Source organism: Peromyscus maniculatus, chromosome 4 (assembly GCF_049852395.1).
Source record: "Peromyscus maniculatus bairdii isolate BWxNUB_F1_BW_parent chromosome 4, HU_Pman_BW_mat_3.1, whole genome shotgun sequence".
NCBI lineage: Eukaryota > Metazoa > Chordata > Mammalia > Rodentia > Cricetidae > Peromyscus > Peromyscus maniculatus.
Window position 1 is genome coordinate 68480010 of NC_134855.1, and position 13375 is coordinate 68493384.

General features: G+C 45.1%; 1 protein-coding gene across 1 annotated transcript in view; it reads left to right on the top strand.

Annotated features, from left to right (window-relative positions):
- Nucleotides 1-3681, top strand: part of Lrp4 (LDL receptor related protein 4) — a 52863-nt gene extending 49182 nt beyond the window's left edge. Inside the window, exon 38 of the mRNA XM_076569984.1 lies at nucleotides 1324-3681. Within this exon, the coding sequence (XP_076426099.1) occupies nucleotides 1324-1656 (333 nt within the window). The 3' untranslated portion in view covers nucleotides 1657-3681. The remainder of the gene's footprint in view (nucleotides 1-1323) is intronic.
- The last annotated feature ends 9694 nt before the right edge of the window (nucleotides 3682-13375 follow it).

The following is a 13375-nucleotide window of genomic DNA, read 5'->3' on the forward strand; positions in this document are numbered from 1 at the left end:
TGGTCATCCCTCTACGGTGAGGCTATACCCTTGGAAAGCAAGGGGGCTTTTTCGGACAACGCTCCCCAGACCCGGCGCTCCTGGCCTCCTCCTTTGTGTGACCTCCTTCTTTTGTTGTCTGCTTCTTCCTCAGCAGCTCTTCCCCCCCTCTGATAGCCTTTCGCCCTTTCTCTTCTGATTTCCTCCTGATTTCAGGTACCTGTTGCTCTCTGTGTGTAAAGGAAATGCTGTCTCCAGAACTACCACTGCTATGTACCCCACCTCCCCGACTACTTACCCAGTGCATTTCTGTGATGAGGACTTTCAGTGGGCCTGCATGTTGTCTCACACTAAGTTCAGCTCAGAGGGTGTGCTGGGTGAAGGGGAGTTTCTATGCGTGCTTGCAAACTACCTCTGTCTCCCCGTGATCGAGAGGGGCTCCTATAGGCAGAGCCGATCCTCAAGCCCCTAGCAGAGTCTCCGCCTTAGTAATCCCTGTGGAACTGAACTGTTGCTAACAGAAAGCAATGGCTGGAGACCATGGATGCTACTCCGGGGACAGAACCCGAGCTACGATGGCCCTTTTGCTCCTAGGAGTGGTAGGATAATTAGAATCCCCCACAAGTCAGGGTGGGGCTGCCCTTGAAGAGGACATAGAGAAGGAACCTGAGCAGAAGTCAAAGCTGTCCTTAGAGTGGTGCGAGTTGCTTGGGAACGCTCCCGTGGCTCGTAGAAGCAGATCCAGAGCATCCTCCCCAAAAGAGTTCTAGGTTTCCAGGTCTCAAGGATGGACATTACGAACACAAATACAAGGATTTTCTAAATCCCACTCCCCATATCTTCCCTCCTAAACATTCCTACCACAATGAAAAAGATCATTGGAAGCAAACTAGGACATAAAAATCCTTAATACATGCATGCTGGATTGCTCTTGCCAATTGTTTTTGATGACTTATGTCAGCGTGATGACCCAGGAATGACCTATGGTGGCAATACAGCAACAACTAACGTGCTTTAGTGTACCCTGTGTCCAGCGCTCTAACTGTTGCATCCCATGAAATGCCTCATTTAACCCTCACCACAACCGGTGTGACTTGTAGCTGCTGCTATTCCCCTACGCTGCAGATGTGAAGACTGGCTTCTAGAAATGTTAAGTATTTGCTCAAGATAACATCGCTAATAAATGGCTGGTGCAGGGCCAGAAGCCGTGGTTTTCCCCTCCCGACCAGTCAGTGGGGCTTGTGTCCTCCATAGCCACTTCAGTTCAGCTCTGCTTCCCTTTTCAGCTTACCGTGAAATCATTTATAGAATGCCAACTGACTATGTGTCTCATCTCCACCCCAGGGTGGACCTGACCACAACTACACCAAGGAGAAGATCAAGATTGTAGAGGGAATTTGCCTCCTCTCTGGAGATGATGCTGAATGGGATGACCTCAAGCAACTGCGAAGCTCCCGGGGGGGCCTTCTACGGGATCACGTGTGCATGAAGACAGACACAGTGTCCATCCAGGCCAGCTCTGGCTCCCTAGATGACACGGAGACAGAGCAGCTGCTGCAAGAAGAGCAGTCTGAGTGTAGCAGTGTCCACACTGCAGCCACGCCCGAAAGACGGGGCTCTCTGCCAGACACGGGCTGGAAACATGAACGCAAGCTCTCCTCAGAGAGCCAGGTCTAAGGGGCCACATTCTTCCCTGCCTGCCCGCTCCTTCTCCTCTGTGGACCTCTGATCCTTGTGCTCACATAACAGCAGGCCTCTTTCCCATGTGCTCATCTTCCTCCTCCCACCCCAAACTGCTTCCAAGCCCCCCTAGAACCTGTTACTCACCTGAGTCCACAACTTACCTGGGGACAAGTAATGAGGGCACATCTCAAGAATTTAGACCTGTTTACTGTGAACCTCACCTCTTGTGCTCCATCCTGGGCCCCCTGAAACTGGGCTCAGCATGATTCCTGGTCAGCATAGAGCTTCATCTCTCTTTCCTCTGGCACCTTCTGTGCCCTGCCCCAGAGTACCGATGCAATTGATGATGTAAGACTCTTCCCCAGCACAGCTGACATGATGGTTTCTCTGTGAACTGGCCTACTAGGGGCTGGGCCTGGAGGTCACAGGTAAAGGGTAATGGATAGAGGTCGAGAGAGGGGAAAATCATCCCAGCTGGTCTGGGTGTTTGGGAAACCTCCAGCCTCATATGTTGGTAACGATGAAAAGTTTGTGTGGGGTACTTGAGGCCTGGTGTCTTGTCCATTGCTGGCAGTGGACATTCTTCTCACCCAGGAATCACAGCTTTGTCAGCTGTGATACAGGTGAAGTGTGAGTATGGCTTAAGCTGTTCTTCCTGCTGGAATGTCTGGGGCCAATTCTACCTTGGATAACTGGAGGCTCCTGTCATGGTAACTCACTAATAGGAACTCCCTCCTGGTGCTGCTGCTGGCCAGTACTCTTCCTAAGCCTTTAACTATGCTGTGAGCTTGAGTGAACAGCGGGTGGGCCTTGGAGACTAGACCTCTAAGACTTTTAAGAAGCTCTGCATAGATTAAGCACAGTATCCGATGGGCTTCACTGTTCTTTCTCCCATTCTCTGGGGTTCTAAGAGAAGCAATTCTCTAACAGCCTCTCAAAGAATGACTAGACATTTTCCTAAATGGTCAGGAAGAACAGCTAGAGAGAGACAAGATACCCAGGGGCCCAGGAGAAGTATTATGAGGTTCATTCTCAAGTGCTCAGGGACACAAGTTCATGGACACAACCTGGGACTTTAAGGTGGAAAAGCTCACTGCCAACTCTCCCCAGCCACTGTCCACACTAAACTGCCACCACTTGCGTCATGCTCCTTTCGACCAAGGGCTTCTCTCAGCAGAGCTGAGACCTTTTTGTGTTGCCCTAAAATGTCTTCCCGGCTCTTCACTTCTGAGAGAGGGGCGTCTAGGTTTGCTTTTTCTAATCCATCCTGATGGCACCATCAGTCTCACAGGTCCAGTGATGAAGAGGGCCAAGGAAGATGCAAAGTGGCGAGCCAGGAGAAGAAAGGCAGTAAGAACCAATCCAGAGCAAGCCCAGGCACTTCTCTCTAGAAACTGAGGCACAGAAGAGACTGACAGGAGCTGAGCATGGAGGGGAGAGCTTTTAGGGGAATTTTCCTGATTTAAAACATCTCTCATGGTTATTGCTATTCAGAGATCAGCAGCAAAGCATATGCATGAAAAACAGGACAAGATCAAATCTTCTCTGGTTAGTTACAGGAGTAGGAGACAGATGTCAAAGCATTAGTCTTGTTCTCAGGCCTTTTCCAGTGCACCAATTAAAAAAGTACAGTGCCACTCCTAAGAGGAAGTAGGGACATTTCACGCTGAATGAGGCAGCATTTGAGTCTTTAAATTCATAGTTGGAGAGGAGGAAAAAAAAACCAAGAAGAGTAGCATTCTCCTGAGTGGAAAGGGGCAAGGTTCTTATTGCACTTGGGCTGTTCGGAATGTAGAAAGGACATATTTGAGGAAATATCTATTTGAGCACTGATTTACTCTGTACAAAGGGCAAAATCTCTCTGTCCTAAACTAATGGAATTGATTTTTCCCATGCTCATGTGTAATGATTTTAACATTACTTACTGGAGAGATTGGACTTTCTGGAGTTATTTAACCACTATGTTCAGTGTTTTAGGGCTTTATGATAATTTAATATAAATTTAGCTTTTCTTAATTACTTCGGCTGGCTTGGAGTCATGACTAATCTTGCACTTACACTATCTGGCAGACTCATGCTGTGGAAAACCTACTTGGGGACATCACCTCTTACATCTTCAGAGATGTATGAACCATGAAGGGATAAAAAGGTGTAGGGTTTGTGTTGGAGTTTCAGCTCATCTCAAGAACACAGGTCAAGATGAGAGAGTTCACTGACATGTCGCCCTGATTTCCTCTAGAGGAAGGATGGCAGAGCGGTTTCATCTTGAATGCAGCTCATTGGGTTGATAGAAGCTGCCTGAGATCCTGTCCAGACAGGATCACAATCGTGATCATTAGTAACATCTCCAGGCTCCAGAAACTCTGTCACGGCATGTATACCATGAATCTTCTACTTCTGTTTTCGTTCACTGAGGTCTCCCATGTCACAGAACTTGACTTTGCCTTGCAATGATGGTGACCGGCAAAACACAGTATGAAAAATCCCAGAACAGGACTGGCTATATTTCCAGCCCCACACATGCACAGACTCCAGTTTTTAAAAAGCTACATTCTGCTGGTGTGGTGATGCACACCTTTGGTCCCAGCACTCGGAGGCAGAGGCAGGTGGATCACTGTGAGTTCAATTCCAGCCTGGTCTACAGAGCTAGTGCCAGGACAGCCAGGGCTACACAGAGAAACCTTGTCTTGAAAAACAAAACAAAACCAACCAAAAACCAATTCTCCTAGTTTACCTGCTGTATGTCGAGGCTAGAATAAGACACTAAGGAGCCCATCAGGTTCTCTGGGTATGTTATTCCAGTTAAAGTAGGAAACTTTCTAGTCCTAGTGCTATGTACTTGCAGAGTTTGGTTTCAGGTTTCAATGGTTGATTTTCTAAAGCCTCAACTGTTGCTAGAATAATGTTCCCACTCAAGGTACCAACCATACCTAAACAATACAGTCTCAGTTTGGAGTGGAGCAGCAGCACCCTCGCCATCCCCTACTCCCCCAAAAGAACAAGTAGAAGAAAAATGAGAAAAGTAAGAAACTTGTTTTTGATTGACAAGAGATCTGGGTCTAAACCACAATGTCTAGTTTGGCCCGTTTGGGCAGTGGGTAGGTGTACCAGAAACAAAACTCAATGAAATAGTTCAAGGACAACTAAACCCATTCTCCTCCAGGATTCTTGAAAAAGAAAACAAAACTGCAGAACAAGAACAGAAGCTTAGACTCTTGAGGCTGAGAGGAGGGTTGAGAATCCTTGTCTGGATCTCCAGATGCAAAGCCTGAACCCTATACTGGCAGAAGATGCGTCAGATTCTAACCAACTGGGACTAGAGAGATAGCTCAGTCAGTAAGGGCCTTGCTTTTCTTGGGGGCATGGTGGGCATGGTGGCAGATGTGGTAGACCAGCCTGTTCTAGTGAGTTCAAGGCTAGTCAGGGCTACAAAATGAGACCCTGTCTAGAAAAAAAAAAAAAAAAGCAAGAATGATGACATGCACTTGAAATCCCAGCCTTGGAGAAATGATCCCGAGGCTGACTGGCCAGCCAGCCTAGCCTAGTTGGTGAGTTGCAGGACAGTGAGAACCTCCATTTCAGTGTGTGTGAGGGAGTGTTGTCTGGATGGCTCATGAGGGGTGACACCCAAGGTTGTCTTTTGGCCTCCATGTACACACACAAATACATACACATCACATACCCACTAGTGGTGGCATGTGCCTGTAATCCCAGCATTCTGGAGGCTGAGACGGGAACATTCTGAGTTTGAGGCCAGCCTGGGCTAGTGAGACTTGTCTTCATAAATGAAGAAAACAAGCTGGAGATGTCTCTGCCATTAAGGGCACTTGCTGCTCTTGTAGAGGACCTGGGTTCAATTCCCAATATCCACATCGTGACTCACAACCACCTGTAACTCCAGTTCCCAGGAGATCTGACGCCCTCTTCTGGTCTCCATGGGTGCCGGGCACATTCGTGGTATAGGCAGACAAAAACACTCATGCATATAAAATAAAAGTAAATATATTTTTTTAAAACATCAAAACGGGTTGGAGAAATAGCCTGGCAGTTAAGAGTGCTTTCTCTTACAGAAGACTCAGGTTTGATTCCCAGCACCCACATGGCAGCTCACAACCACCTGTAATTCCAGTTTCAAGGAATCTGACTTTGGCTGCTTTGGGCATGGAAAGCATAGAGTGCACATATAGGTACATACACATTTTTTTTTAAATCAACAAAACAAACCTTAACCATATTTTTACAAATTACATTTGAAATGAGGTCACTGCCTTCAGTATTATAAGAACAAAGGGTGGAACCTAAGATGAAAAGGTCTGTGGCCCATAGGACACGCTAATTAAGATGGTCTAGTGAAGAGAATTTTTATATTGATTGTGTGTGTGTACACACACACACACACACACACACACACACACACACACACGACATTGCACACATGTATAAGGCAGTCAGAGGAGAAACTGGGAATCAGTTCTGTGACTTGGGAACCCAGGCCGTCAGTCCTGGCAGCAAGCAGCTTTACCCGATGAGCATCTCAGACTCTGGTAGGAAGTTCTTTGTGACATGAGTTGACACTTATCCAAACCTAGGCCTACAGGAAACCGAAAGGCAGTGATGATGAGCAGTTTAGCAGCGTTTGCAAGGGCTGAGGGTAGAAAGGGTACTAACATTTGGAGAGTTCTCGGATTTCTATTTACGGGCATAATTACAAAGGAAATGCGGTCGAGGATCTGGGGATGTAGCTTACTGATAGACCTCTTGCCTAGCGTGGGCACAGAGGCCTGAACTGTTCCCTCAGCACTGCCGCCACACAAAGGGGAAGAACAACTGAGTCTCTTTTGTGTTTTTTTCAGGCTCTATGGCTTTTCCTCATTCAGAAAGATGACTCAAGTGTTCAGCCAGTTTCTGTTTCCAAACATTCCCTTGCTTGCCTATTTATTTGTCTTCTAGATCATTCTCCTGCTCCACATAGGGGAACAGTTTTATTTCCAGTTAAGACTCCGGCTCCAAACTTTGAATTCCGTAGCGTAGTGCTGAAACAGACGCAGATAGCCTAAGATTCTGAGTTTAAACCCAAGGTTAAGTTGGTTACTAAGCTACCTAACCTACTTGTTTCACTTAGTTGGACATGAAGCGCCAAGAACTCACATAGCCTCTCTTTCCCTGTGGTTTAAGAGCCACTGATGATAGTTAATGAGGCTTCCGTCTTTCCCTCTGCCTCCTTCCTCTTTTATGAGGCTGATGTTTCTGTGGTCAAAGTTCCCTGGAATAGTCTGCATTTTGGGAGCTGGAAGAACGGGCTCTTAGAAAAGGAAAGCCATTGTTTACAAGGTTATTTTTTCCTTCATTTAACCGGCACCTATTAACTGTGACAGAGTGCATGCCAGGAAAGGCTTCATGGTCTCGGAGCCCAGTTAAAGCACAAATCCTGTAGCCACTTGAGATGTGTATTAGTGTCACCATCATCTCCAGAGGATTATTCAGGAGCATGTCGACCAAAGGCAGAAGGACTTCAATCACTGAAGCTGTTCCTCATAGGCTGGAAATAAGGAGCTACATCCCAGGGTTGGGATGCGGTTTGTGATTATCACCCGAATGAGCACCTGCTCCAACCCTAATGGACTTTTGGAAATGCCTAACAGTTACTCAGCAGCCACAGTACTTGACATGAATTTCCTGTGTCTGGATCCAAGAATACCGTGTTCGCTCTGATCCCTGCTATGTACTGTGCTAGGCTACGCCTGTGTAGAACCATTGGGAGGCCCCTGGGATGAAGTCTCAAATAACTCTAATAAGTGCACAGATAAGTGCTGTTTAATGATGATCCTGGGCTGCCACAGGTGATTTGGGCCAAACACTTCCTGAGCACCTGCTACTGACGAGATTCTATGTAGCCTTCTGCAAGACTCAAGCAGTCCCGCCACTCTCTCTCTCCTCCACTATCTATCAGATTCATCTCCCTCCACTTCCTATTCATCTGCTCCAGCTACACTGGCCTCCCTGTTTCCCAGACCTGTCAGGGATGCTTCAAACATAGGCCTGACTCTTTTCCATATAATCATGACTAACTCCTTCATCTTCAAATCAGCTCTAATGCCATCTCAACAAAACCCAAACTGACTACTCCTTTAAAAATTACTGTCCTAGGCAGGCTGTGGTGGTGTGAACCTTTAATCCCAGCACCCAGGAGGCAGTGGCAGGCAGATCTCTGTGAATTCAAGGCCAGCCTGGTCTACAGAGCAAGCTCCAGGCTAGCCATGGCTGCATGGTCTCGAAGGGGAACTGGGGAGACGCCTTGCCAGCAGAGTGCTTGTCATGCAGCAGGAGGACCCTGAGTTCAACCGTTAGTGCTAACACCTACGTAAAAAGCTGGCTATGGTAATATCTGCTTGCAATCCCAGTATGCGTGCTGGAGACTTGGAGACAGGAGGAGTCCTGGAGCTTGCTAGCCATCAGGTCTAGCCAAATTGGTGGGCTCCAGGTTCAGTAAGAGAGCCTGTATTTTAAAAAAAAAAAAAAAAAAGGCGGGTGGTAGTGGAGAGCAACTGAAGAAGACACTAGATGTCTACTTCTGGCCTCTACAAGTACACACATATACGTGTGTATATAAAATTACAGTCTAAGAACATACTGCATAATTTATTCGTGTTGATTATGTCTCCTCACTATAACATGAGCTCCTTGAGTGAAGGGAATTTTTGTGTGTGTCTGTTTTGTTCACTGACTATTCCAAATGCCTACAACAATCCCTCTCCATACTAGGAATTCATAAATATTTGTCAATGTATAAGCGAATGGATTCAGACATCTTAGATGCACACCTTTAACATAAGGTTGAAGACAAAAAGATTTTACCATTCTGTTCTAAAACTCTTCAGAACTCATACTACACACCTTTATTGAGCAAATTTGAGGTAACCATCAACCTCTCCTTTATGTGTATTCTTCAGATTATGTCTGATAATATTTAAATAAACTATATATGTTTATGTATATAAACCAATGGCCAATGCCTGGAGAAGCCTGTTTCTGTATAGTCCTGTCTAGTCTCCAAAGGTTACTGTTTGCTTTGAGTAGTCCCTCTCCTTCTTTACATGTAGTTCTGTTCCTACCACCCATCTGTTACTCATTCCACTCTCTTCCTCCTGCAGCCTCCCTCATCCACTCTAGAGAAAGCAACTCCCAAATCAATACCACTTAAGACTTGATCTAGCCTCCCAGCTTCCATTTGGTTATTATTTCCTAGGCCTGCTTAGATGATTCCATTTGAATGTCTCATTGGTACCTGAGAGCAAACAATCAAGAACGAACCCCTCCTCCTTGCCCTTGAGGCAGGCCTCTCCTGACTTCCCACTTCCATTTGGGCAACAACCGCCCTCCCCAGCTCTGGGCTTTAATCCTAGCACTTTCTTTGGCTCATTTTTTTTCTAGATAGGATCCACCCTTGCCTTTGCACCAAATCTAATTGGTTGCCAAACCTCTCACTCTTCTGGAATCTATGCTCATCCTTTTCACTGATGTTATATTAGACTCCAAAGCAGGATTCCAACCCTTACTTAGAAACTTACTTTCTTAAAATACACTCCTGACTTCTGTCACTCCCTTATTCAGAAACTTTCAATAGTTCCCTAAAACTTACTTAACAACATACTTCTTAGCCTGGCTTTCAAACCCTCCATGAATTGTACCTAATTTTCTTAGTCCATCTTGTGTTCATTACTTCCCAACATAAATCTTTTCTTGTAAATCAAATCCCCGGGCTGAAGAGATGCCTCAGAGCTTAAGAGCACTTGCCCCTCTCGCAGAGAACCTGGGTTCAATTCTTAGCACCCACATGATGAGTCACAACCATCCATAACTCTAGTTCCAGGAGATCTAAAGCCCTCTTCTGACTTCCTTGGTCACTATATATATATATACATGCAGGCAAAACACTCATACACATAAAAGAAATAAATCTACCAGGTAGTGGTGGTGGCAGCCCACGGCTTTAATTCCAGGCAGAAGCTGGTGAATCTCTGAGTTCAAGGCCAGCCTGGTCTACAAAGTGAGTTCCAGAACAGCCAGGACTACACAGAAAAACCTTGTCTTGAAAAACACACACACACAACAAAAAAACAAACCCCAAAATGAATGAAATCTAAAATTTTTAAAACAAACAAAAACCTCACATTCCTAAGTTCAGTCCCATATATACAATGCACTTTCTTGTCTCTATGCCTGCTAATTTACATGCTCCTTGCCCCTTACCCCATCCATATCACTGGTAAAATACTAATTTCCCTCTTTCCATGTCCACTTATATAAAGCTTCTTATGATTCCAGGAATACTATAAGCATCTTCAGGCATATACATACTCACACATATACACTGATAGCCATATGTAAAAACAAAAACAAACAAATGAAAAATTTCATACAACTTTCCTTAAATTTGCATTTTTAAATTAATAATAAAATTTCTTATTTTCTACTCCAACAAACATAGTCACGTTCTTTTCTGTGAGCACACATGCGTGTCTACCATATGCATGTGTGTGCACCTGTGTGTGAGTGTAATTGTTCCTATGTGCCCATGTGGAGGTCAGAGATCAATGTCTGGTGTCTTCCTCCTTGCTCTCTGCCAGTGGCCATGTCAGAGGAGCAGCAGGTGTCAACTGAAGTTCAAGGCTGCCTCAAATTCCTCTAATCTTAATGCTGAAAGATGAAGTCACAAGTTTCGGTGTGTATCATTAACTGAAACAAAGCCTTATAATAACTTCAGGTTAGAGCAGATGTTTTGACAATAGCTTTAAGATGAAAAACCCCAGAAAACAATCTGAAGTTCACTAGCACACATAGCTGAAGTAAAAAATACAAAGCAGCCCAACCGTTACTAGCTGACCTATTTTCTTGCTAGGATTGGTTGATGATCATGGGTGATGATTAATTCCTTGTGCCCGTTTCTGCCCTCAGTCTCCTGGTATAAAGAACTATTGATGGATGGGTATGCACCCTCCTAAGATCTAAAGTACAGCTGACTGATTGTTTTTTATGTATAAAAGTTTAGGTTTGTGATTCCTTATAAGATTAACTTTCAAGATAAATAGTAAAATGGCTGATCCTCTCTTTGTAAGCACAATATACAGCCTGCTAACAAAAGAGTTGGCTGTGAAAAAATACATGTTTTTTACCTGTATTCTGTAGGAATTTAGCAGAATCACTGTGTAGGATAAGTATTTGAATGAACAGCTGTTTTTCAGAAGTACTTTGACCTTGAAGAATCCTTACGGAAAACAGTGATTGTTTTGCTGAAGGGGCTTTGCAGCCATCCATAACTTTGGTCACAACACACCTCAGGCACACCCGAGGCTCTTGTATTATTGTGTTTTGCACATGATACAAAATAAAGGACTAGAGTCATGGAGGCATGTGATGCTCTTCTTCAGTAAGATGTGTAAATTTAGATTAGGGACCTTGGTATGAGAAGATACTTTGTGGAACAATCAATAAATACGCCTTTGTACGGCTGTTCAGAGTCCAGCCCAGTCCAGTCCAATTCAGTTCATCAGAAGAGGCTGGACCTTCCTGCTGCCATATAAGCCTTAGAATTTTATCTTGGAGTGCCTTTTTTCTTCAACCAACAAAGGAAGAACACAGAAAGAACACAGAAGAATCGAGAAAGAAATCATCAAGAGAGAATGTATCTTTTTCTGTAACCCCCTCAGATAAAAAAGTCTAGTATGTGGTGTCGTTGTGACCCTTTGAGCCCTGAGCTGCTGGAGGCTGGCCCTCCAGGCAGCATTAGCTCTTCACCCTTTCTTCTTCTTTTTTTCTTTTTGTTTAGATTTATTTTATTATTGGATGTATATGAGTGTTTCACCTGCACGTGTACCTGGTACTCAGAAGAGGACATTGGATCTCCTGGAACTAGAGTTACAGATGGTTTTGAGCTGCCATATAGGTGCTAGGAATCCAAAGTAGCAAGTGCTTTTACCACTGAGCCAGCTCTCCAGGCCTCCGCCCTATTTTGAGGCAGGCTCTCTTGGTGCTCACTGTTTAGACTGGAGTGGCTGGCCAGTGAGGAGCTCCCAGGGTCCACATGCCCCTGCCCCCAGGGCTGGGGTTACAACCTCACACTAGCACACCTGGCTCTGACCCAGGTGATGAGGATCCCAGCTCAGGGCCTCAGGCTTGTACTTCACTTACTGAACTGGCCTCCCCAGCCCGATCCACCCCGTTCTTTTGGAACAACTGCACAGTGTTCTCCTGACATTCCATAATTGATGTAAAAGGTTTCATTTTGACAGCCATGTGATTTTCAGATTGTTTTTTCTAACTTCCCAGTGACTCAGTAACATTCTTACACATTTTTCTCTGCATAAGTGCATAAAACTGCAAAATAAATGACCCTTAATAGCATTACTGGGTCAGAGAATCTGTCAATCTCAAAAGTGTCCTCCCAAAAATTTGCACCCAAAATTAACAGTGAAGTTGAACATTTACTTCTCCAAATATTCTTTGTTCTGAGACAGTCTCCTGCAGTCCTGGCTGGCTCCCAGCTCCCTACATACCTGAGGCTTGCTTTGAATTCCACACTTGTCTCAATCCCTAGAGTGCCGAGAACCACCATATTCACATCTTTCTTCTCCAAATTTTTTTTTTTTTTTTTTTTTGAGACAAGGTTTCTCTGTATAGCCCTGGTTGTCCTGGAACTCTCTTTGTAGACTAGGCTGGTCTTGAACTCAGAGATCTGCCTGCCTCTGTCTTGTTATATAAATAAATTTGTAAGGAAAACATCATTATTATATTATAACTTAATAGTCATAGAATGCTGGATATTGATTCAAGAAAGAATTTTAGCTGGGTATGGTGTTGTACGTGCCTGTAAATCCCAGTACTTAGAAGGTGGAGGTGGAGTGATGTCCCAAATTTGGGGCAGCCTGGTCTATAGTGCCAGTTCCAAGCTAGCCTGGACTACAGTGCGAGACCCTGTCTCAAAAAATAAAACAGAGCCGTCAAGACGGCTCAGTGGGTAGAGGTGTTTGCCGCCAAGTCTGGCGGACTGAATTTGAGCTCCAGAAACCATAGGTGGAAGGAAGAGAACCAACTCCCACCCAGTTGCCCTCTGACTTCCACGCACCACTACCCCTCTATAAAACAAATACATTGTAATAAAATTGAATTTTGACCATCGTACTTCATAGAACGAAAGCCTCGTTTCCATAAAAAGTATCTGCAGCAGGCAGGTATTGCAGTTCATAAAGGCCATTCCTAGACACTCAGCTTGCTGTATTAAATCCTTGCTGTATTAAATTTGTCAGGAAAAACAATTACTGTGTCTCCTACAGGAGGAAACTGAGGTCCAGGTTAACTGAGACGACTATAATTTAGCATCCTGTCTCCGTTCGAGGGAGGCTCCTTCCACCACATCCCAGTGGCCTCTTGTTTCCCTCAGCATCATCAATATTGGCGAATGCAAGCTCTCAAAAAAAAAAAAAAAAAAAAAAAGGCAGACATGTGGGCCGTAGTTTAAACGTCCGTAGTTAGATAAAGGCAACACGATGGTGGCTGGGAATGCACAGACTTCCACACACCTTTCGCTCTCGGTTCTGAAGCTGTCGGTGGCCATTGGCCGCCCTCCTGCCGCACAGCCCACGGGCACGCAGCTGCGCGCTGCCCCTTTAAGGCCGCAGGCGGCGCGTGCCCGCAGCCCTTTCAAACGGACCAATGA